This window comes from Sander lucioperca, chromosome 10 (assembly GCF_008315115.2).
Source record: "Sander lucioperca isolate FBNREF2018 chromosome 10, SLUC_FBN_1.2, whole genome shotgun sequence".
Taxonomy (NCBI): Eukaryota; Metazoa; Chordata; class Actinopteri; order Perciformes; family Percidae; genus Sander; species Sander lucioperca.
The window spans coordinates 18,481,659-18,508,377 of NC_050182.1; the positions used below are offsets into that span (position 1 = coordinate 18,481,659).

Consider the following 26,719-nt stretch of genomic DNA (forward strand, 5'->3'; position numbering starts at 1 on the left):
CTTTCAACTAACTCAAACAATGACATTTTGGGTCTTTTATTTAATTGTATAGCATTTGAAAAGAATGTTTGAAATGGTTTCAAAACAGTATCCTGACTAAACTTTGACAGTCTGTGATCCACTCAACATCCTCTGATCTTAACTCATAGTCAAAATAATTCATAATTTCAGTTTTTTTAACAAACTGTTTTGCTAAAATGTCAAATAAATTAGGTTTATTGACCATGAATTTAAAGAAGCGTTGAGAAAAACATTTCAAAAAGCGTTAAAAGCATCGAAAAAAGGGACAAAAACGACGGCTAAAGCGGCAAAAAAAGTTCATTTTCAATTTTGACCCGGAAAGACAACTACTCCATGGTTGACGGGAAGACAACACAAGGGTTAAAGCCGTTACGTCTAGGACATTAGCGAGAAATCACTTCTCATCTTTAGTAATAAGAGGTTCCCTGTAAACTCAGGGTTCATGAATTCACAGTTACTGACTCACATTCGAGAAATCCAATTTCTCATCATGACAGATGAATATGGAACAAAAGCATTTTACTTATGGATTCCCCAAATTCCCTACTATATTAAAAACACATGTGGCCAATATCATAGAAAAACTGTTTTAAACCTTTTGGTTTGTCTTATAGTATCTTGTAATTCAGAATTTACTTAATGTATATAACTGTCTATATATAATTTTGACTTATAATTACATTTTCAGAAAGAAAAAAATCGAATTTAGGAGATTATTTCCTTTCGTCTAGATCGGTGTGGCGTCGATCAGTGACTGTTGGGTGCCTTTATCCTCTCGTCTTCCAATCCCATTTTTTGTGGAGGTAGAGGAAAGGTGATCAGCCTTTGCACCCTCTGGATCCCCGACGGACTTGCACCCGATCCCACTTCTGACCAGTGGTGTAGTCTACATGATACACAGGTATACGCAGTATGCCCACTAAGAAAGCTCCAGGATTTCCATATACCCACTTAAAAATGCCCAATGACACACAACAACATACTTTCCATTATTTTTTTGATATATTTTGAATTTTCATCTGTGTTTTTCTTATTCACATAGGCTAAATAAAGGTATTTCCACCGCAAATTGGTGCATAAAAGTGTATCAGAATACAGGAAATGAAGTAATTGACACTGAAAATAACCCTGGGGGAGGACACCCAGACCTCCCACTATGATATACATACAGTACAGTATATCCACTACAATACATTAGACTACACCACTGCTTCTGACACCTAATTGTTGTGCAAAATCTCTTTGGTGTTCAGTGATGGAACTGGAAATCAAGATTGTCTGACACACTGGAGTTATTCATGTTATTTTCTTTATTATTCTTGCAACTAGAAGGATACAGTTTAACAGAGTGACAAGCAGTCTGAGAAGGTGTGTCAGTGTGACAAAGAAACCTCAGGGTTTTTATGGGTGAGCATGCAGAGGGAGGGACTGTATTCTTGTAGACTCAGCAATTCTGTACACTCGCTGATTCTTCTTATTTACTGCTGAGTCTGAGTTGCTTCAGGGTATTGGCCCTTTGCCAGGTACTGCCAAGTACATCGGCTACACGAGATGGAGGGGGCAGTGCAACTTCAGTGCTATGGAGGCAGGAGAAACCATGATTTCCTTTTCAGATAATAGAGCACTTATAATGGATCCCTATAACTGATATATTATAATATAATATAGAAAACAGAGTAAATATCGTATAGTATGAAAGTAAATTCATATAAAGTCATGAAAATATAAAAAAACATGCAGTAATGGATAATATATGAAAGAAATATCACACATCAGTATGACAGATAAAAACTTTCCACTACATGCCGCTGATTAGCACCTCATCAGGAGCTCCGGTCCTTTGAGAAATATCGAATCCTATGGCGATATTAATGGTGCAGTCTTTCGGGGGTGGCAGCGGTGTGGGGGGTTTTGGGGGTCATGGGGAGTCTGTGGGCGGTGGGGGTGGGTCATTGCACATGACATCAACCACACTTTGCTTGATAGAGTGCAAAACATCATAGTTCCGCACAGTGAACATCCTCTCTGGGGTGCCAGCAATCTGCAGGAGCTGCATGTCGTGGACATCTCCAACGCCGATGGTAAATACCGTAATGTTCCGATCCCTGAGAACGTCAGCTGCGTCCTCCACGTCATCATGAGAATCACCATCTGTGATCACCACCAAATTTTTGGGGACCTGGTCACGGCTGCCCCGCGACTCCTCAAAGTACTCCTTAACGTGATCCAAGGCTCTCCCTAAGTAGGTGTTTCCACCTGAGTAATCCGCATTAAGAATTTGTCTGTTCAAATCCTCCTTATTGTAGTACTCATTGAGGTAAAACTCATCATTAGGATCGTCACTGAACTGGCAAAGTCCAATGTGCACCAACTTTTCACCGACTTCAAAGCTGTCGACTAATGTTGTCGTGAAGTTTTTCATGATATCGTGTTCGTCTTGGTTGATGCTGCTAGACTGATCAAGTAGGAAGACAAAATCACCAGTCTTGCAAGCTGCCAAAGCAAAAAAAAGAGAAAGTCATTACTAATACACAAGTGTGCCTTGGAATTAGAACTGTATAGCAAACGATACACTCAACTCCCCATTTTACTGTGGGGTTTCTTTGTAGTCTGGACGGACACAAAGGGAGACCTTTGGAAACGAGGACGCACATCAGTCAGTCTTATCGGTTAGGTAGCTTACGTACATTTCAGTAACAGGTCAACCTCGCCATCGCTCCAAGATAATAAATCCCTGCTCTTACTTTTTACCATTGTTGTTCTTTCTCCAAAGTAATTTCTGTATTTCCAAACTTATACATCCATGATTTTCAATGGCAGAGTAACGTCAGACAGACTCCAAGTCTGTGTTTTCTGCTGCCTTTCATCACCTTGTAATCATGTGTTACTTTTAGTAACAGTTCTCCCTCATCGGTCCAAACTTATTAAAAGAAAAACTCTCATCTTATTTTTCGTCATTGCTGTTCTTCCCCTATAGTAAAAGCAACTACCACCACTTAGGTGGAGTATACATGCTGCTTCCTGTTTACACCGGCATGTGCATGCCCAGTACATGTGAATGGCCAAGAGATATGCCTTTTGGGCATGTTAGTATATGCTAGAGCTTAAATCGGGCCCAAAAAATCAAGCCCAACCCTACCCGAGCCCGTGCACGTTGTGTCCAAGCCCGGCCCGGCCCGAAACATTAACTGTAATTATGAGCCTGAGCCTGATTTAAACCCAAACATTTTTTAATACGTGGGCCGTTATAACTGATGTTCTCAACTACAATTCCGAGTTGTTTTTACTTATGGACAGAAATCTGTTTAGAATTATCTTAATGAATAATGCATCAACGTAGCATGTAAACTGCGCTGTTCAGAATGGAATGGATCGCAAATGATCCGAATGAAGAAACGTAAAAAATAAAACTCAACCCTATAAGCTCCCTCAGCCGAATGGTGTGGGTAACAGATCAAGGCAGCAACATAATCAAAGCCCTGGAACCATATAGGAGACTTTTTTTTATCTTGATCACCTAATTAATACTGTCCTTCGCCACGGTCTGCATGCTGACGCACTGGCCGACAACAGTGCTGCAGATGGGGGAGACATGATGTGGCACCGTTTACTTCACAGTCAGTGCAGGACATACACCCAGAGCTACGGGAGAAACTGAAGAGACATAGCTTTCTCCCCACCGAATTAGGCTAATAAAGTAATGATTAAAAAAACACAAATGCTTGGTCAAGGGCCCGGCCCGGCCCGAGGATAACGGCGGAAAATATCGGTCAAGTTCGGGCTCGGACTCGGGCAGAGAATCTAAACTCTAGTATACACGGAGAATATTTCTGCTACTGGAGCTAAAACGCTTCATCTTTTTGGGCCTAAAACACAGCTTAAAAACCAAAACGTAGTAGTGTAGATGTAGCCTCAGAGAGTGGTAGCTGTGATGTGATAGTGCGTTCTATTTGTACTCGGAAGTCAGATTTTCCAAGTTCAAAGTCGGAAACATGCCCCCTGAATTCAGATTTCCGAGTTGGGAAGTCAGAGCCCCTCACAGTACGCCAAGCAAGCAGACCTCGAAATCCAACATGGCTACTTTCACAGTAGTGAAAGCTGTAGTAATATACAATTAAATAGCACCTGTCTTTTTTGTGTATCATTAAATCAGTCGTACACACAGTACTGTCCAACTTTTATCTGTGGACATGTTGCTAATGTATAGTGTTTGTATGCACAAAAAACAGCCCAATGCGTTATCAACTGGTATTGCTAAGGGACTGTTCGCTATTTATTTAAGGAGCCACCGGAGGATTTTTGGGACCTTTAGGCTAAAAAGACTTGACCCTCCCCTCGCCAGTAATAATTTTTCTATGACCCTCCAAAATAACTTGAAAAAGAGGCATAACCCTCACGTTATGTGCTAGTTTGCGCTTAGCAAAGATGTACAGATGCCATTTCATTTTTTACAGCCATGTCATACACAAGTTAACCTCTGCATTCTCATCTTACACATCACACTCCTCTGTTATGGTGTGGTGGCCATTTCAGTAGATTTACTCACTAACATTTCTGTGGAAACACAATAAGCATGGAAACTAAATGCACACTTCCTGCATTACTGTATTACTTCAAATACTAAGTTACTCCTCTAGTAAACTAGTATTCACATGAAATAAAACAATAAAACATTGAGACCAAAGGACACTGGGAAATAACAAATCCAACACTGTTTGCTATGGACTCGTCACTAGGCTTCCTCAGTCATTGTATATTTTAGCACGTAGGTAAAGCTGCCGAAGCTGAACATTATATTCCAAAACATATATGTTTATTTTTAAAGCAGATTTTAAATTACATTGTAACAATTTAACAATTCGCCCTCATGAAATCCAAACGCGGCACGGCTGTCTTGGAACGCAATAGACAGACGGTGGAGGAATGCGCCGACCCTTAAATTCAACTAAAATGTAACAGTGAACAATCAGTGTTCGACCTACAGTCTGTTGAGATGCCTCTCCAAACGCAGAAATGAAGCGCAGTCACAGCATAAAACGTTGAGAAAAAAGATCCGTATTTTGCCGTAATCCAATGACATGGAAAAAAAGGAAATCTACAGCGATCAGTAGATCCACAAAAAGGTAAATGACATGGTGTATCCAGCAAGGCCTATACTAGCGTCACATTCACCAGCCAGCTCCAAACAGGTGAACGAGGCCTCTCCACTTCGCCGTTTAAACAAAGTGGAATAAATACATACATAAATACATGGCATTTAGGAAACCTTTACTGCAAGGTTGGCACGGCAAGATGTCCGGACTAGTGCAACAGTAATTTTCGTTTTTTACGTCCGGCTGCTCCCATCGTCCGCCAGGAAATATTTTTTTTACTAAAGCAGTATATGAAATCTGATGTATTACCTACGACCATTTAGTTGTTTTGTGTTATTTAAGATATTTATAGAATATCTGGTCATGCCAGATGTAATTATTCTACTCGTTTTTTAAACAATGCAATTATCTATTTCAGCCACCAGGGGTCAGTCCCCCTGCCCCCCAGCAAACTCATGGGTCAGACCCATCTGGTAGCGAAGGAGGGCCGAGACTAAGAGCTACATGAAAAAATATGCACCAAACAAGCCACTTTGAAATTTTGCTGTTTTCATTAATACAAAAGTTGGGTACCCCCCCCCCCAGACTGAAAAATGTTGGGTGACCCTCCCCTCAACAAAGAATAAAAAGACATGACCCTCCCCTATACTCCGGTGGTCCATCCCATTAATATCGAACGGTCCCTAACAATGGCTAACCTGAAAAGTGCAACCCCACAGTGAAATCCGACTTGTATGAATGGAACGCGCTCCACTCCTGTGTGACATCATTCCCAGCTCCGACTTCCGATTTAAATGGAACGCACTATATGTGCCTCCTGTGGTCCGCAGATTATCTGGCATGCCTGATTAGCTTGACCAGGTGTGTTCAGCAAAAGGGGTAACCAGAGCATCAAGTATCACCACAGATGGGATTACTTACTTCAGTTTGTACGCCAAAGGCCCCTGACCAAGCGTCAGTTTTTGATGTGCTGGGAGTAAGAATGTGTTGATAAAGTATAGAGCAAAAGCTGCAAGTCTGTGTGCCATTACTCTTACCTGGCTTTGTAGATTTGCAGAAGGCAGAAGACATAGTTTCGTAAAGAGTTTCTAGAGCCTTAAAATTGTCCACAAAGAAAACTTTGGATTTGTCGCCACCAGCCATAGTCTCCAGCTGATCAATGTTTGCTTCTTTCACTCCGACACTGATGACGATGATCCCGTTGTCTCGCAGTGCATCGGAGTGCTCTTTTAAGATGTAAGGGTTGGTGGCAGCCCCGTCTGTGATCACCATGAGAATCTGCGGAACATTAAATGCTTTACGGCCACCATGTGCAGCGTTAAAGTACTGCAACGAGAATTGCAAGGCCTCGCCCGTGTGGGTGTCTCCTTCTGTTGGCTTCTGCTTTGGTAATGCTGCAAGGACTTTTCGTTTGGAGTCATAGTCATGCAAAGAAAAATGAGACTGGGGTTGATTGGAGTAGGAAATTAGCCCAAAACGAGTCATGTCCTTGCCAACTGTGGTTTGTTTCACTATTGACTCCATAAAGATCCGCATGCTTCCATACTCTGTATCATCAATGCTTTTGGAGCTGTCCACCAGGAAAATGACATCAGCATTATTTATTGTACAATCTGGTTGAAAGAAAAAAGAAAGCATAAAGTCAGTAACTTAAAAGATTGTTTAAATATTTCAGGAAATACACTTGATTGCTGTCAAAACAAAAGTTAGAGTTTCTTTGCACAGGGGTTGCTGATCAATAATTAGCTTCAATGCTAACTGTTAAAAGCACAAAAGCTCTTTTTACATTTCTATTTAACCTGTTCATTCTTAATAATAAAGATATATGTAAATCATGGAGATAATGGGTGTCATACATGCATATGTTGTTGAAAATCATTTTCATGCTTATTTAAAGTGCAGAGTCCTTTAAAGCAGACTGGAACACTTGAGAGATTAAGCTAATAGCTCAACGCTTTTACAAACGTGTACACTGGTTACTCTAAAGTATTTTTGGGGAAACTGCTCTCACCTTTCCGGCACAGCTCCAAAGCCACCTGGCTCTCCAAGTCCTTCAGCGCATCAAAGTTTTTCTCAGAATACACCCTGTCTAGGGAGCCGGCGATCTCACCCAGCTGGGTGGTGTTGGCGTCCACCACTCCAATGGCGTAGACTACCACTCCCTTTTTCCTCAGAGCATCAGCGGGGCCTATGACCTCGTCTTTGGCCTCGCCATCTGTTATCACGATCAGCCTCTGACTGATGTCAGGACGCCCTCCATTGGTTTTATCGAAATACTGTGACACCTCAGTAAGGGCCTTTCCTGTGAGCGTGCCTTGATCCAGCTGCTTCATATTATCGATGGCTTTCAGAATTTCCTCTCTGCTGTAGTAGCGGGTGAGGGGAAACTCCAGCCTGTTGTCAGTGCTGAACTGCATGAGACCGACGTGCACCTTATTCTGCTCGATGGCGGACTTGCTGATGACAGCTTTCATGAATTCTTTCATTTTTATGAAGTCACTCTTAGAGATGCTCTCAGAGCCGTCAGCTAAGAAACATATGTCGCCCTGTATATCTCTGCAAGCTGTGGACACAGAACAGAGAAATATTAACGTGGTGTTCCTGTTTTCCCCCTCTTCTTCCCTTAGGGCCCAGTCGTTGGGTATCACTGAGATTGATTGCAAACAATGAAACTAAAATTGGTACCTTTGGAAGGCTTTGCTTAAAAGAACACTTCTAAAATGACCCCCATGCCCGAATTAGTGCACAAATAACTGAAGGACCTAGCTAAGGTGACATTCACCCAATTTCTCTAGTCAAGGATGATTATACTGGATGGCATAGCTTATGAAGAATCATTAGTGGACATGAATTTGCCCAGAGCAGCTTGAATTGAGGTGAGTCGTAAATGTTTCAACGTAAGCAATTGTTTAAAAACTGTTGACTAAGGTTGCAAGGCTGTTTCAAGGCTGTATTTTTAGTATTTTGTAATATTATCAATGTCATTGTCATTTATTTTTTTCTGGCAAAAAACCCAGAAGATCTGGTTTCACTTCCCTCCCTTCCCTCTCCTTTTTGCTAACTATTGGCGCTTACCCACTGCTAATACCAGCTCTACTTGGCGTGACCGCGGCACCCTGTCCTCCTTTTTCCATTGCAGATTTAGTACGCGACACACACACAGAACGTGGAAGGTGTGTTGTTTTTGATTCTCGGCATGTGCCTGTTTGCCAGAAGACACATTTAGTTTCAAAAGAAGCTGGAGGCAACAAAAAAAACACCGCTGGCTAAACTATTTAAAAATGTCAGGTTTGTTCAGGACACCCCCATCTCGCTAGCAATGATGATGCAGCGATTAGTGATGATTCTCTCTGACCAATTAGTAGTCTCCAGGTTTTCACGTCACCTTTTGGTATCGCCTCAGCTCGCTTGGAACCTGGACGGAGGTGATACTAAATAAAGTACCTGTTGGCAGGTACCAGGGACTTTTTATCATAATGGAAAACCAAAAAAGGAGAGTAGAGTCGAGCTGAGTCGAGCAGGTACCGTGTAGTGGAAAAACGCCATATGTATTTTAAAGTCCAGTGTAGTTAACCTTTACTTACCGTCTTCAGTACAGATGTCTGTGATGATGTCATTGTTGATGGATTTCAAGGCATCAAAATTATTGACCTGGATAGTCCTCTTGGAGTCGCCTGCAATATCTAGTAGCTCAGCTTCGTTTGACTCTTTCACCCCGATGGCAAAGATGATGACACCCTGCAGCCTCAGTTCTTCTGCTGGAGCCTTGACTTTATCAGTGGATTCCCCATCTGTGATGACAATCAGGTACTCCGGGACTTTGTGACCACGAGTTTCCATCGCTCTCCTAAAGTGTGGGCCCATGGATTTTAGGGCTTTTCCTGTCTCCGTACCACCTCCTTCATGTGTAATATTCTCCACTGATTTCTTCAGGTTATCCACATTTGAGGAGGCTGTCAGGTCAAATTCCAAACTTGGATCATCAGCGTATTTCACAAGGCCGACACGGACATGATCTGGCCCAATATTGAAGGTACCAAGAAACCTCAAGATAAAGTTCTGCATATCTTCGAAGTCTCGGTTCCCAATGCTTCCTGAGTCGTCCATCAGAAAGAAGATGTCTGCTTCATCCTTTTTTACACATGCTGGAGAGGAAAAGCAACTGCATGAGTTAGTTCTTTTCACATAGTCAAAGAGAAGAGGGCTAGAAATGAACATTCAAACATAGGAAATGGTCTGGCTTTGACTGGTCATTCTGGGAACAAAAACCTATTCTTAGGTTGGATCAAAATTACTTTTTGTTCCACCCATCCCATTCTCATCATAAATACTAATACAATATTTAAATGTTGATTATTTTGTGTCTATGGAACTTGTCAATATTCACGTAACGAAAGAAGACTATGAAAAAACAGTGGTTCAAACCTTTTTTGGCCTTGGATTCCCTTGTAGTGACTTTGACGGCTTGGTCAATGATGTTTTCGCAAATGACTTTCTGCAGGCTGTTCTTCAGGGCCTTCAGCTCGGTGAAACTGTTGACATTAAAAACATGCCTATCAATGGGGTGAGACGCCATGTCCCTCAGTTCTTCCATGTTGGCATTTTCGATTCCTACAGAGTATACGGTGACATCAGCCCGACGGAGACTGATTGCTGCTTCATGCACTCTGTCCTGAGATTCACCGTCGGTGATCACCACCGCCACCTGCTGGACACCCTTACTTTTCCTGCTACCTTTTTCCTCAATGAAGATATTGGTCCGAGCGAAGTTTAGGGCAGCTCCAGTGTTCGTTCCACCTTCACTGTAAGGCAGGATCTTGATGAACTGGAGGATTTCCTCCCTGTTATCGAATGTGTTGAGGTAGACCTGTGCTTTGGACTCCTCGTTGTACGAAACGATGCCCACTTGGACTTTATTCGGTCTTACATCCAGGCTGCTCACAATCGAGTGCAGGAAAGTGCGCATCAGCTTAAAGTTTTCGGTTCCAATGCTTCCCGACTCATCAACAATGAACACAATGTCTGCAATATTGGCTCCTTTGCAATCTGTGAAAAGGAGTGTGATAAGTTAACTTAAGCCGTCGGCTACTTAACCATTCAAATATATATTTGAAGATGAAATTATTTATAGTTTGGTGATTTGTGATCCTAAAAGGCGGCTAGGTTAAAAGAATGGCATCAAATAATTTAAAGGTGATTTGTTTAAAATCTACTTTACATTTAACACTCATAACAGCATTCAATTACTTTTTTTTTCCAAAAATGAACTCAGTCATTCTTATTTGTTCCTCACTGCCTGTAAAGCAGCCGTACAATGTCCACTTGCAGACACTAGCAACAAGAATTACAACGACGGTTAGGTGGCTGAGTGCCCAAAGGAGTGACGATTCTCACCTTCAGTAATGTCGTCCTTTTTCTCAGTCAAGATGGAATCCTTCAAAATAAGTACTTTGGGAGAGTCAAATGCGTACCCAGAACTGACAAAACGTTGTAAGGCATCAATACTTGCACCTGCACTCATCCCAACAACAGTAACCCCTGCTGATTTGATCATTTGAGCATCCTTATACACGGGATCATCTGAGTCTCTTCCACTCACAACGACCAGGAACTGTCGGGCGCCTAGGTGTGCACGGCCCCCCGCCTCGCTGGTAAAAAAGCGAGTGTTGGCCATCTGCAGAGCCCTACCCAGGTTATGTGGTTGGTTGGGTTGTGGGCGCAGGCGGAAACCACTGACAGCAGACTGGAGTTGCTGTCTAGTTTGATGAGCATTGAGAAGGAATTCAACCTGGGTATCTTGACCGTACTGTGCCACACCGACACGGTAGGTGGACGCTCCGGCGTTAATTTGATCGATTAATTTCAAAAGGTCGTTCGTAAAAGATACGAACTGTCCTTGAACTATGCCGCTGTCCACCAGGAAGAAAATATCTGCAAACCTTTCTGCCAAAGCTGCAAGAAGAAGAAAAAACAAAACATTATTACATTCTGTTACAGTTTAATACAGTCAAGTCAATATTGTCTGGCTCCTCGCAACCACCTCTCAAAGTTATAGCTAGTTTGTCATATTTGAGGAGGGGTCAAATAATTCAGCCTAACTGACCATTCAACCCCAAAAAGATGCATACTAACGTTTATATTTTCAGGTTTTGACAAGAAAAAGCTGACTGTACAAACAATATGGTGCCAAACTCTATTTTTTCAGGCTTAACACCACTACTTTTCTCATGTGTAGCAAGTCCTACACCGTTAATACCCATTTGCCATTTGTAAACTTCGCCATGTCTCGCCCCTTTCTATGATGGCAGGCTTTGAGTGGGCCATTTGGAACAGGTACACTTTTGTCTTAGTATAAGTTTGAACAAGACTGTGTAGAAACTGACACCTTAACTACACCTACCCATGCACATTTTTTCATGCGTTCTTCAAAACCTTTAATGGAAATGACAGTAATCAAGTTGAACTTTTTTACAAAATGGCTACCAAAGTGGACTGCAGATTGTAAGAGTAGTAAACCAAATGTAAAGTAGACCATAAGGGTTAGAGCCAGGGTGGGATAATCAATCAATAAATGAATCCCTGGTTAAGATTCTCAACTTCATAGATCCAAACCATATAAGCAGCCACAGAAAAACATAGACTCTGGCTAATTTTTTTTCTTTGATAGTTTCCATTATTGTGAAATTAACAACTATGCAACTATACAATTTTTCCTCCAATCCTTAGCCTTACCTTCCTTTTGAGCTACCACAGAGACACAAACAGTTTCCAGCAGCTTTTCCATCAGCCCCTGCAGAGCCTGATAGCTATCTAATGAGTGAAGGAAGCGATCTGGAGGCCAGTTGGCGATGGACTCAAGCTGCTTCTGGTTGGCTTCTCCCACTCCGATGCCAAACACAATGACTCCGTCTTGCCTAAGCTTCTGGGCGGGTTCCTTCACCTCATCAGTCGACTGCCCATCCGTGATAACTATAGCGATCTGAGGCACCCGTTGGCCAAGTCGGCTTCCCGCCTCTTTGGTGAAGTACTGCTTCTGGAGGAAGTCGATGGCTTTGCCTGTTTCAGTGCCTCCTCCTAGGAGTTGAATTTTTTCCACGGCGGCCAGCAGAGACTTCCTGTCAGAGTGATCCATCAGCAGGAACTCCTGTCGAGGTTCATCACTGTACTGAGCCAAGCCGATATGAACTTTGTTGGGGCCGATGTCGAGGGCTTCGATGAAGCTGCGGAGAAAAGACCGGACCTCCTGAAAGTTTTCAGGGCTGATGCTGGAGGAGCCATCAACTAGGAAGACGATGTCGGCCACGGTGGCGTTTTCACAATCTGGAGAGGGGGGAGAACAAGGTCAGCATAGCACGCGCAAAAATAGGGTGTTCTGGGAAAAGTCTGTGTAAAATTAGAGCTAACAATGTCACAGTGAGTATGTTTAGAAGCATATTCCGAATTTGATACAGGTCATGTAAACAGCATATTCTGTTTGGAAAACAGAAAATAAGGCCTTTTTCCGATTAAGACGTGTGATGTGACAGTATTATTCTGGTTTTAGAAGCATTCTTTAGAGATGTGTACAGCACATTCAGAATCTGCATTTCAATCAGGGTTTTTACTGCAATTTGTGAGAGTTTACCGGCTCTTGTCTGCTTACGGCGTACGGTCAGCTCTGTGCATTGCTATGGTTACTGTACACAAACCCAACCAGCCGACAGTTTGCAGGGATGTGGCAGAGATGCTCGGCCAAGAGAAAAGAAGGACAAACCCTGCTGCTTTTTAACATTATCAAAGACTTGGATATCAACAGGTTTTTGGATATGAGCTGACCTTTTCTAGAAGCTGGTTGAAGGAATGAAAGAGGGATGCTGTGTTCACACACTCCAACAAGCCCTCCACCACTGGAAATCCTGTTCTACACGGCTGCATGTAAACAGGACTATTCTCTTTCATTAGCCATGTAAACAATTTATAGGAATATTGTCTTTTTCAGAATAAGAGCAAAAACTGGAATATTATGTGCATGTAAACAAACAAATTGTGATAAACTAATGGATGATTGTTCAATGGATAGCATTGCATAGCTCCAAAATCACCGGTTGTGATGTACACAATGGAAGTTACTGTACTTTTTAAAATTCTACATATATTTACTTCTGTTTTCTACTCATTCATAGTCTGAAATCTCGAACCCGTCAATGTACTTTATTGTCCCAAGGTTCTTTCAAAAGTAAACCATGAATCCCAAACATATACTGTGGTTGACGGCTCATTTACAAACAAACACAACTTCCCACCTATTTTCTGAGCAGCGAATCCAGAGAACAATGCTGCTACAATGAGGCTGAAGACAAAACTGGTTCTTCCCATCATGCTGGGTCGGCTTGTGAGTTTCTCCCTTCCTACAACACAGATAGAACAGGAGTTAGTGCAGAACTTCATTGTCTTGGAGTTATTTCGGAAGAGGATCTTAAAGAGACAGGCGCTAGAACGGAGCGTTTCAGACAGACAGAGACTACAGGTATATTCAGACAGACACTATGAGAAGAAATTAAAAAAAATTAAAGCTGCAAGCAGCGTTGGACGGGCCCTCGCACCTCCTTGCGTGTGGGGGTCAATGGCGGATGCCACTCCTTGCGAATGTGTATTTGTGCGGCACTCAAACACTGCAAATCGTCACCAATGAAAAGGGAACTCTCTGCTGAGTTCAATGATACCTCACACAAGACTCTATGTCATACAGTTCATTAGCTGTGAAAGGGGGCGTGGCTAAAGCATAAGGGGCGGGCTAAACCATGACCGATGAAAACGGAACTCTCTGAGTTCAATGATACCTCACATAATAGTGTACAAGAAATAGGTCATTAGTTATTAAAGGGGGCGTGGTTTAAGCCTATGGGGCGGGGGAAACTGTCACCAATTAAAAGTGAACTCTCTGCTGAGTTCAATGATACCTCTCACAAGACTCTACCTTAAACGGTTCACAAGTTCTGAAAAGGGCGGGTGGCCTGAGTACATGGGCGTGGCTAGAGTATAGGGGCCGGCTCAATATCACTTGTAGACTACATATTATAAGTGTCATGTAAATCGGATGATGTTTCTCATTTAAGGCTGATTTCCTGTTGCCATCAGGGGGCGCTATGACCAAAAGTCAATATTGGCCTGTAGATGTCCTCAGGCCTGGACTCTTGTCAATCTCAAATTTCGTCCAGATTGGAAAATGTACAGTCGATTTACAACAGCTTTCTTGTTCATCGCTAAACGTGCAAAATGGCCGCCACGCCACACCAACACCGTTTGACAAAAAGTCTTGATTTTACTAACTTTTCATTGATGAGGTCTTGAGATAGCAAACACCAAATTTGAAGTTGATCGGATGAAATTTCTAAAGTATAGCACCTTGACTTTTAGGCTTACTTCCTGTTGCCACTAGGGGGCGCTATGACTTTGAGTAAATATCTGTCTCTAGATGTCGTAAGGGTTGAACTCTTATAAATCCTGAAAACATTGTTGAGCTCATTGGGAAATGTACACTCAAGTTACACCCACTTCCTGTTTCGTTGGCGAAACGCAAAAAATGGCCACCCCGCCACGGCCATGCCCTATGACGAAATGTTTTTCTTTTAATAACTTTTCATCTCTAAGTCTTAAGATGGCACAGACCAAATTTGAAGTCGATCGGATGAAATCTCTAAGAGGAGTTCGTTAAAGTACGACATGTGGAAATGGCCAAAATTTCGAACTTTCAATTCAAAATGGCGGACTTCCTGTTGGGTTTAGGGTATGGCTCCAATGAGCTTTTTTGTACGTCTTGACATCCTACAAATGTGTACCATGTTTCGTTAGTCAACAAATTGAGCCTCTACAGTATGTTTATGTTTTTAAAAAATTTAAAATTTTGTAGGGGGCGCTAGCGAGCCATTTTTGTGCGCTTATTCCCGACACCCTTAAAATACGTAAATGTTCACCAGGCTTGATGCGACCGCCCATTTTGGTGAGTTTTTGAGTATGTTAAGCCCCTCAAAAAGGCGATTCATTTGCCGGGAAAAAAAGAAGAATTCCTTCAGTTTCAATAGGGGCTTTGCCGCTGTCGGCGCTCGGGCCCTAAATAAGTGTTTTAGGAACATTAAAGCATCAGGGTTCAACGGGCAAGTAAAAAAAAAAATTCTACTTGCCCGAAGTGAATTTTTACTGGCCCCTGTAAACAAAACTCCACGGAAAGACGTCGGGAAAAAAAGTAAAGAAAAACTAAAACCCCGTCAAAATAAGTTACGGGGTTTTTTCCATAAAAAAAACATCAAAAATCTAGTCAAAAAAAATATGTCAAAAAACATGTTGAAAGCATCAAGTGGCAACTAAATTCTTGATTGGCCAAGGGCACATTCAAGTCAAATGATTATGATACGATAATGCCCAAACGGGCCGGTAGGTTGTTATATTTACTGTCCCCAACTGGCGTTTAACTTGCCCCGGGCCATCGGGAAACCCTTACTGTTGAACCCTAAGCATGTAAACATCTTCTAGTAGAAATCCAAAATACAAGAATGAACCTCCACATGAGAATAATATGGGACATTTAAAAATAAGACAACTAAAAAAGGAGGGTAATGTTTTTTATGTTATTTCATTTTCTCAGGTTTTGTGTTGATATTAAAACAGCTTTACATCCAAATTGATGTCCTCAAAATTCCAACACATCAATACAGAATCAGAAAAATAAAAAAAAAGAATCCTCCACCATAATATCCTACTGTGAATATCATTTTTCTTTCTAAGGGCCCACTTTGAATCATCCCAAGCAATTTAAGATTGATATGGTTTTGGCCGGAATTTTTTTTATTTTTTTACAGTGTAGATTTGAATCACTTTGAAAAGCTCCAGCTAGTTATTAGTTACTTTACTCATTCAAATGATTATTCTGGTGTTTATTTATATTTTTTTTAGACTATTTTTGTGTGTGTGTGTGTGTGTGTGTGTGTGTGTGTGTGTATGTGTGTGTGTAAAACTTGTTAATCATGTGGCCGGGTTGGCTCAGTGGGTAGAGCAGGCGCACATATATTAAGAGGTTTATGCCTTGATGCAGAGGTCCAGGGTTCAAATCTGACCTGTGACGATTTCCTGCATGTCTCTCTCTGCTTTTCCTTTCTCACCTGGCTGTCCTGTCAAAATTGGAGGCGGAGAAGCCCAAAGAGGGGGGAGACATGCAGGAAATCGTCACAGGTCGTAAACCTCTCAGTATATGTGCGCCTGGCTCTACCCACTGATCCAACCCGGCCACCTGATTAACAACTTTTATTTTTTTAACACACAAAACATACAACTTGCAACATGACACAGTAACTACAATATTCCAGACCATACAACAAAATAGTAACACAATAGACAACATACCATAAACCAAATAAACAAATGGATAAATGACAACACCATAAGCCCATCATACATGTCTCTCCCGAGCACAAAGCTTCTTAGGAGCCTCCAGAAAGTTCAGCTACTTTCCACATTTTCTACTCTAGATATCCAATCTGGCAAACACACACACACACACACACACACACACACACACACACACAGACACAGACACAGACAGACAGACAGACGTCTTGCAAGTAAACTCTTATTCCGTCTTGTCTTCTGGATGAAGAATGAAGAAAAGAAGTTCAAACAGGAAAGAATGAAGGGAAGTTTCACAGTTCCACGTGTTTTCACTGTTGATTTGTTTAATGTTTCACTGATTTTTTAACTTCAATTCATGCAACATCTTCCCAAGAGTCAACGAGGAATTGTTAAATAATCCTGATTTCAATATTGACCAAAGTAATTGGGATTATGATTTTCTTTCACATCGGAGCAGCCCTTAAACATCACCCCTTTACGTTTACAGATCAAACTTATAAAATCCACATTGCTGTTACATTTCCATCACTGCACACGTAAGTGAAAAGAAATGTTCAAAGTTACTTACAGATCTGCTGTGGCATGCGCTCCCTCTGCACCCAAACACAGGAGTCCCACAGTCATGTAGCTGCAGGCTCGTTTTCTGGAGGATGAAGAAGAGGAGGAGGAAGAGGAGGGGTAGGACCGAGCCGCCGAGACTCCTCCCTCCACCTCCCACCACATTCTGCAGAAGAAAAAGGAGACCTTTTTTAATTTGTGTGTGTGTGAATCCGAATTGGCTTGTAACACAAAAGATGTGGCCTATTTCTGGCCTGGGGACGAGCCTGAGTTTTCTTTTTTTCCTGGATTAAACATGTAATGAAATACAGAAAGAAAGGGCTAATAGCACAGGTCAATGAGTCACGTTGGTATCATTTGCACGATTAAAGACAAGGAGACAAACTTAGGAGATGTTGCTTTCCAGTCTGTGTCGGTTTCTTTTTATGTATTTTCCTGTTGGGTCAGTTTGTGTCCTCATAATTAGGAAATAGTTCCTCTGTCGAATGTTTACGACTCCAATTAGAGCTGAAGATCTTTGCCCTTTGTCTTAATTTCAGATCAGATCTAACTCCAATCTATTCCCTTTATGTTGGGGCTTTCAGAGACAAACTGAAACCTACACTGTACATTTACTACTATAAGCTGCCAATGTATTCACTGCTTCAATAGCCAACAACTGTCTGCTTTGGAATTTGCATGGTCTCTAGTGCTGCAAAGATATGTGTGTGTTGGCAACAGAGGAGATATTCTGGGGGATTTCTGGAGAAAAGGTTTAAGCTGAATGCTAGACAGCAGTTGAAGGGGGACAGCTACAAGTTTTGAGGAAATTCTGAAGAAAGAAAGTGAATTTATTCTCTCAATAGAGACAAGTATGAACATGGAAACTTGAACATTTAACCTTTTTCTACAGCTTGGGTCTTATTTTTCATCGTTACAATTATTTATCATTTCATGAATTAGTTATGATATAAGTCATTGCTGAGATTGATCCCTGATCGGCATCGTTTCTGAGGCTCAATCGTCCTTACAATGAATGACCTTATTACAAAGTCCCCCAATAAACTTATCTAAGATATTAAATGAAGTCAAAGGGGCACTTTACAAGCTTACAGCTATGCTAGCTTTTGATTTACTCACTTTGACACACGCACACACACACACACACACACACACACACACACACTACACTACTCCACTTTTGATTTACTCACTTTTTCAGCAAAACAAAGACAGGAACTATATTCTGCTTTCAGTATTTAAAAAGCGATAAAACCAAATAGTCACAAACAAATAGTGTCCAAGGCAACTATGCGGGAGGAGAACCCCGAGGGTAAGTCCCACAATTTACCAGCCGCAATGTTTTCTGTAGGTACGTTTCATGTGGTTAAAGGCTGTACGCATTCAGCTCCAGACTCTGTGGCTCCTCACTTTAGAATCTACATGTGGGAATGAGATAAACTCCCTTTCAGCATTGTACTGAAGCACTATACTTGAGATTTTGGTTGGAATTCTCCATTTTGGAATTATTTTAGTGAGTAGAGCTTTGGCTACTACACTAGCTGTCTGTTTTGACATGACACATGCCTGACAGTATTCTCTATCAAAAATAAAAAATCATTATGAAACAACTGTTTCTATTTGCACCCCCTTTTTACACATGAGCTCTACTGCTTGTGCTGAAAGATGAGATGGCAGAGGTCCAAATCAGATAGCATCAGAATCAGGTACAACAGAGAAGCCCACACGGTTCAGGCCAGTGCTAGAGTCTCTGGAAGCAGAACTGTCAACATAAAAAATGAAATCAGGGTTAAGAACAGTGCATATGTTAGAGTGACATTTGGCAATCGAGTAGAGTAGTAATATCTAAGGTAGGTACCTTAGATATTACAGATAAATAGAATTTTTCCATTTTGTTCCCACAAAATGTGTGACACAGAATGTGGAACAGAGCGTATTTAATGCTTTGAGTGAAATAATCGAGTTTAGCAGAGAAATTTGCAACCAGACAGAGTTTGTCGCCGTGGTGTTGCAGCAACACAGAGGTCATGTACCTCTTGTGCTTGTCAACAGTCTGCATAAACTGTTTTTAGGGATCTGGCAGTCCCAGCGTCGGGGAAGACTGCAAAGCCAGTTTCATATTCACGAACGCTTCATCAGCTTCGGGCATCCAAGAGATTGTTTGATGTGAACTGAGACCCTTACCATGGATCAGGGAGATCAAGGGAGCTTCCATAATTGCATAAATAGAAATAAACATATGTAATAGGCGCATATTCCCAGTAGGACAATAAGTTTTCTAAATTATATGTTTGGGAAAGTTCCAGTTAGCTACTATATCTTTGGGTGAGATGGATTTACCATCAACTATGATCACATGACCCAGAAAAAAAAACCTTCCTGTTGAACAAACTGGAGTTTTTTTTTTTTTTTAAAAGTTAGCTTCCTAGCTTTCTGCAGCAAGACGTTTTACAGTGACATCAGGGATGTGCACAGACATTTTAGGTGACAGGCTCAAGTAAAAATCCTAATCGTTAACACTAAACTGAAAAAGCTGCTATCCTGTTAATTTTACATGAAAAACAGCACCGTACCAATAAAAAAACTTTCTCCCGAAGAAGAAAAAGCAGGTGCTCAAACCTTGAGAGATGCACTGTAAAAAAAGATTAGTTGACTCAACTTAACTAAGTCAAGTCATCTTGTTGCTTTGACTGAGTTAATGTGAGTCAACTTATAGTGTCAAGTTTATTACACTTCAAAACACAAGTTGATGCAACATGCAGTCTGTTGACTCAACTTCCTGTATCAAGTACGTTGGACTTGAAAATATTATTTGAGATAACTTTAAGAGATGTTGGTTAAATTTATTTTATCAAGTTCCTACAACTGTGAATCAAGTTGGCTCAACATGGAATACATAATTGATACAACTCGCGATTTGTTGACTCAACTTTCTGTATCAAGTAATGTGGACTGGAAAACATTATTTAAGAGAACTAAAAAACATGTTGGTTTAACTTATTTTATCAAGTTAGGGCAACATTATTATTTTTTTCTCATGCTCTATTGCCAAGTTACTTGAGATTACAGAAACTGCTAGATTTCAAAAATGTAAACAAACTAATATCTACAAAGAATCTACATGACAATTGGCCAGTCAAACTTAAATATTAACACATGAAAAAATAGCTGAAAAGACAATTCAATAAGGACCTTTATTAAAATCCCAACAAGTCCAACTTCAACCAGCCTTGCTTCAAAATAAGTGTCAATGGATGTCGAGACGTCAAAAAAAGACCTTCCTTGGGACATGTTAAAAAATTAGCCTTTACACCCTTTAACACACTTTTGCTTTGGGCTGCTCACAAACTGAAATTACACTGTCCCACACATAAATAATAATATAATACATAAAAATAAGAGCACCCTTCCTTTGGGGAAAAACAATAACTCTCCGATTTCAACTGAGTCCATTCTGAGTCAATGTTCAGAATTGCTGCAGTAAATTGCAGAAAGATTCGTAAAAACAAAACAAAAAATGTATCTCTGAGAAACTTGCTCAAAAGGTTGAAAATGAAAACGTTACTGAAATGTCCACTCTTGACAATTTCTCTGTAACATCACATGGATTAATGTTAATACCTTTGAAATAAGTCAGAACATGAAAACAAGGTGGGGTGACCCACAGAAGGGAAATACATTTCATCTCCTCTTACTAAATAGTGTAAAAAAAATGAGAATTCTTCCTCTGGGACATGCAGGCAAAAAAAGCTTTCACACCCTCTTAAACATCCACGCTCTTCCAACTCTTTCAGGGCTGGTCAAAAACTGAAATTACACTGTGTCCCGCTTGTAAGAAAAATAAATAAATAAATAAAAAAAGCATCCTTCCTTTGATGAAAAAAAAAAACAAAAAAAACAACAACTCTCTAAATGACTTGATCAACATCTACATCCTGATCCATTCTAAGTGAATGTTCAGCATTGTTGCAGTAAAATGCAGCAAGATATACATACAAAATTGTATCTCTCTCTGAGAAACTTGCCAGAAAATTAACACGTTCAAACATTACTGAAATCTCCACTCTGTTCATGTTTGCTCTACAACATAAAATACAAATTAGTGTCTGCAAGAGACATTTCCTCCACAGAGAGCAATAGAGATCTGTTAGAACATGAAAACATAAAAAGCTGTTGTGACCCACAGAAGGGCTTTACATTCCTTTTCCTCTTACTACATAGTGGAAAAATGGCAAAAAAATTAGAACGCTTCGTCAGGGCTAAATGCAGAAACATCCTCCTGAGCCATCCCTCTAACTGAGCAGCTTATTCTTTAGAGAGTGGACCCTGGGAGTGCACATCTCAGACTCGATTCCCATGAACAGGCGCTGAATCATCTCAAAAGTATATTTCATGTCTTTTGGATAGTCAAGGTTCAGCATGTACAGCAGGCCCATCAGGTTCACAAAAGCGTTGGGTACATCACCGAGATGACGCATGACAATCTTTTCCTCGATGACGATGGCAACATCGTTGTAGGAAACTGGAAGGGGCTCCTTCACATCTTCAACGACCAAAATGATTCCAATCACCATTCCCTTGATGACGTCCTCCCCACGATCTGTTGGCTTCATGCAAAAACAAACAAAAAACAAAAAGGTGCCTGTGCTTTAGACATGTTTTGCTATATAGTGTATCCACACAGAGGATGCCTGAAATGATATGTGTAACCATGGCCATTGTGAACTAGTTTTTGTATCATTGAACAACATTTTGCTGCTTACCTCACATCTCTTCATCAATGTAGAAGGATTTTCCTTCATGTACCATGGCAGTCCCTGCAAAGCTGCTGCTCTCTTCCTTTGGTTTGATGCCTGCAAAAACACGATATGTGAATTCAGTTGATATCAGAACTCTGATTTTTGTCAACCCTCAAATGACGGAAACTAAGCTTTCAGTTCAAAGAGGTAACTCAAACTCTGACCTTCTCACGGGCAGGTTATATTCAACAAACCCAGAGTTTCTCTCCATCTCCTCCATCTTACTGAGCCATTTTCTTATTCATTCAGTCTGTATCAAAGTGCCTATCCAAGCACATTAATTATCCAAGTCATTTCTTGAACGTCCTCGAAGCGCTTCAACCGGAATAACTGAAGAAGTTTATGCAGATGGCTGTCCATGCCCTCATAGAACTTATTGATGTCCATTGACATGAGCCTGGTGAATTCCTTGACGATCTATGTGGAGAAGTAACATTACAGTTTTTGTTCAAATTAAAAGTCACCTAAATTTTCACATTTCAGCATGACATGTGACGTACAGCGAAGACCTGTCTGAAGGTGCATATTTCATTAATATTAACTTCAACCTCAACGATCTGTGTCCTCAGACTGGCAGATTGGCTTGTGTGACAAGTTATTGAGTTTTATTAATGTTTACATCAGACTGATATGTCAGTGCTTTGTTATGTTGTCATGATAATTCATACATGCTAAGTAACAAGACTGTAAGTTTAACAAATCAGTATGTACTACTATGATTTAAGTAGTTAAATAAAAATATGTAATTCATATCAGTTCAAGCATTATTTAATATAATATATAGGAGTGGCCGACAGGAAAGATACATTTATGTTTAATGTGTCAAATATTGTGTTAGTCATAACAGAGCAAGTTATTGCTCGCATCTCTTGATTAAAAAAGATGAAATATTTCCATGTTTGTATATTCTGGGTCACATCAGAAGTCATCAAATTACAGGTATAAGGTGAATTGTTGAGGGTGTTTTTACTGTTATCAAATGTAAAAATGGGTCACGTTTGACCCTCAACATTATTTAAGCGTTATATAAATGTGTTACTTAAACAATTTTTAATTTTACTCCAAAATATTTCACTTTAGGAGCACATGTCCTCAATGGGAGGAATGTTAGCATAGAGCCCTGCAATATACACAATACAACATTACTACTTTGCTATGGCTAAGAAAAACTGTACACATTTTACCTGTCTTTCAGTGAAAAGGGCAGGCCATCTGACTCTCGTTTCGGCCACAGGTGGCTCCTCTTCAACGTTCTCCTGTCTTCTGTGCGTATGTGGCATTCATTGCATCATCGATGTAGGCCAGGTTTGGGGTTGTTTTTCTCATCTCCTGGACCATCTTTTCTCTATCTTCTTCAAGACTTCTGCTGTCTCTTCCCTGGGGGAGATCTGGAAGAAAATTTGTTTCAGGCCGTCTAGGTTTCTTCACTTTGTTTCTCTTCCCTCGCGTGTCCCCAGCACCTCTTTTCTCAGAATTAACCTCCAGTTCTCGGCAGCCCACACCTTTCAATTTCTGTCTGTAATTGCCCATCTTGAACTTTATGCTATGCTTCCATCCATACCATCCAGATGTGGAGCCAGGTTCTGTAAGGCAAGGGTGTTTTTCAACAAGTGCCTTGGCTACACATCCAAAATGTTCAAGTGTAGGGTAGATCATGAATGAATATATTGTTTCAGCAAGTTTGAGCAGAATCTCAGACTTCATGTCCCTTGAAATAGATAGAAGCGTTCCACTTTCTCTAAAAGCACCATTGCCCTGCCTGAGCCTCAGCTCAACATCATATGAGAAGGTGGGAATGGGAAAATGAGCTGGCCATTGCTGTGAACGCCGACCTGCAAAGCACTCTGTTTGGCTGCTCAATGAAGAGGATGCTGCCGGAGATGATGGTACAGCAGAGCTAAAAGTGTCCAAACTTGAGTCTGAAGAGACAGGGCAGAAAACGACTTGCAATGTCACCTTGTCCTTTTGTAGATCGTCAACACACATGAGGTTACAGAATTCTTTGAAATCCTCATCTTCATATTGAAGGTCAAATGAAGAGCGTAACTGCAGTTTGTTTTTCAACACCAGTTTCAGGCCGTCAACCGAATCTGGAACAGAGTCCAAGCGGAGCTTTTTAAAGTTCTGTTCTGAAATGATCACACGCAACAGCATCTTCTTGCGATTGAGAAACTCTCAGGACTTCTCTGGTGATGAAGAAAAAAAAGAATGTAAGAAAAGACAAAATGAACAATAAAGAAACATTAATAAACATGAACATTCATACACATTTTATTCTGTTTAAAACCTTACGTTTATGGACATACTGCATATGTTTTTCAGAGGAAGGAGAGGAACACGCCATTTAAAGTAAAATAACAGCTCAACTATACCTTAATGAAGCAAAAAAACTTTTGAAACAACTGCAGTGTGTCCAACTTCCAGATCAGGTCTGAAAAGACTTGGCAAGTCTAGATGGTAAGCTAGAGTAAGCTGGTGTTTTGTTGATAGAGTGAGCAAGATGTTTCTGAAATTGTGAGAATCATGCACCACCCTTTTAAAAAGCTGTGCTTAGCTTCAAATCTAATGGTCCAGAAATAAACCAGGGGACCAAATCTCCGAATCAGTTCGGGATAATGTTCCAAGAAGTGGTGCTTGGGCAGGAGGTGGAAATCAGGAAACACCTCTTTTAATAAGCACCTGTGATCGGAGATTTTACACTCCAAGTATGCCAATGTCTCTTCTGAAAAATGTCCACTAGCTAGAAGCTCTACTGTTTCTTTCAAATCTAATAGAATCCCCCAAGTTTTGTCATCTTCTGGTATAATGAGACCGATCATCAGAGGCAGAAGTCTCAATAGTGTCCAGTTTTCATGGAAATTCCCACTAATAGATTTTTTCGATGCAAAAGACTTTGAAATTGGATGAGGTCTGTTGGTTTTACCTGTAAACTTGAAAGGGAAGGATTCAATGATGGAATTCAGCTCATCTATTGTAAAGTACTGTTTGGATATCAGAGACTTTATGCATAGACTTAATTCCCGTGGCACTATTGCTTCAAAAAGGTTGTGCATAAAATCTGGGGGGAAGCCCTGGATTGTGTGGAAATGAGAAAGTCTATCAAGAACACAGTCACTCTTTACTCCATTCACGGAAATTAACTGATGTCTGTTTAATTCCAGAAGGTCCTGTTTGTGAGCTTCAACTGTCCGGAGTGGAAATACTCTCTCCTTTACCTCGTGAATGTCAATATCTTGCCGACTAGTTAAACAAAACCGGCAAAATTTGTCGACATTAAAACTCTCATGAAACCCAGCAAGTGAGTGGGCCCCCAAGTTGTCTGCAGACACATACAGCACAGTACCACTAACAGTTGTTCCCGATTTCTGGACATACAATCCTTGATGCTCAAGTAGTTCAAGGTCTTTTATCAGTGGTTCATGGCTCCATACCCATATTTCTTCACATCATTGCTATGACACAGACATGCGAGGTAGATTGACTGTTCTAGATTGACTTGATCTATATCGTATAGGTACATTTGAAATCACCCAATAGACTGCACAGACCTTGTGCTTTTTTTTTGATGTTCCTAGTGGGTTGCAAACCTCGAAGTCGTCTATATACAGTCCTAGGGCAATGCTAAGATCTTCTGACGAGAGCAAAATATTGTCTTTGTAATATAGACTGTCTCTGTATGTTTTGTACTGAGAAAAGTGTTCAACTGTTTCAATATGTCCTGTTTCCAAGACTTTATCTAACACATCATTACGATTGAACAGCTCTGTCAAGACTTTCAAAACCGGAATATAAACAAATTTCCGCCTTGAAGATGCATCTAAAACATATTCAATCGGCTCAATCACTTTAAAAATTTTCTTGTAAAAAGTTTCTCTTTTGTATTCAGAGCCAAAAGGCCCGTCTTTCGACAAGAAACCTAGAGGGTTTACTTTTTTTTAACTATCTCTGTTATAGCAGCAGTGACTGCACTGTTTACTTCACAATTATGCTTGCTCCGTACACTTTCAATTATTTTTGGTGTGCACTCTTCTACAACTGAGTTAATACTACAAAGCTCATTTATTATTTCCTGAGTTGTTTTAGACACATGCAAATTTGTTTGCATACACAGTAAGAGAGATGCAACTTTGTGTTGAAGTAAATCATGCAGGTCTTGATCCTCTATGAAATCATCTGTTAAGTCTAGATTGTCAGAATGTGTCTCAAAGTCTGTACTTTCAGAGTTTAAAGTGCCTTGAATAAAAGTTTGATACAGGTTTTCTCAAAAATTGTCAACGGTACAGAGGTGATGTTTCTTACTCATACCCATCAGAAATCACATGTCTACAGAGGCTGCCAAAATGTTTTTACATTCTATGATTTTCACCCATCTGAATTATTGTTTGACAAGCTGGTCCCAGGCAAACAATAGCACACTGAAACCACTTGAATCACTATACAAACAAGCCATAAAAACTTTCGATAAAAAAACTAAGCGTTTCCATCACTGCTTAATTTTGAAGAAGTACCAGCTTTTAAGCTGGGAAGACCTAATGAAACATGTGAACGTATGTCTGATATATAAAGTCACTCACAACCTAGCTCCACCGCCACTTGGAGCCTATATCAACAGAAGATCAGATACTGCACGAGTCACAAGGGGATCCTCAAGAGGAAACTGTGTTGTTCCGCTGCGGAAAAGTTCCTTTAGTGAGTCAGCCTGGTCCATCAGAGGGTCAAGAGAGTGGAACTCAATCCCTAACCACATCAGACAGTTAAACACATACGTCTTTTACTAAGCAGCGAAAACACTGGATGGTCACTACATATACATGTCAGCACTAACACTATTTATTATTCTGTTAGTTTGAGTAAACATATATGAAT

At 40.7% G+C, this 26,719-nt stretch overlaps 1 protein-coding gene across 1 annotated transcript in view; it reads right to left on the reverse strand.

Moving 5' to 3' along the window:
• LOC116051188 (collagen alpha-3(VI) chain-like) overlaps positions 1-17,207 on the reverse strand; it is a 61,010-nt gene extending 43,803 nt beyond the window's left edge. The window contains exons 1-8 of the mRNA XM_036006190.1: positions 17,065-17,207; positions 13,397-13,501; positions 11,847-12,434; positions 10,509-11,066; positions 9,540-10,160; positions 8,699-9,259; positions 7,126-7,677; positions 6,152-6,727 (exon numbers count right to left, since the gene is read on the reverse strand). Coding sequence (XP_035862083.1) covers positions 6,152-6,727; positions 7,126-7,677; positions 8,699-9,259; positions 9,540-10,160; positions 10,509-11,066; positions 11,847-12,434; positions 13,397-13,472 — 3,532 coding nt within the window. The 5' untranslated portion in view covers positions 13,473-13,501; positions 17,065-17,207. The remainder of the gene's footprint in view (positions 1-6,151; positions 6,728-7,125; positions 7,678-8,698; positions 9,260-9,539; positions 10,161-10,508; positions 11,067-11,846; positions 12,435-13,396; positions 13,502-17,064) is intronic.
• Positions 17,208-26,719: the final 9,512 nt, after the last annotated feature.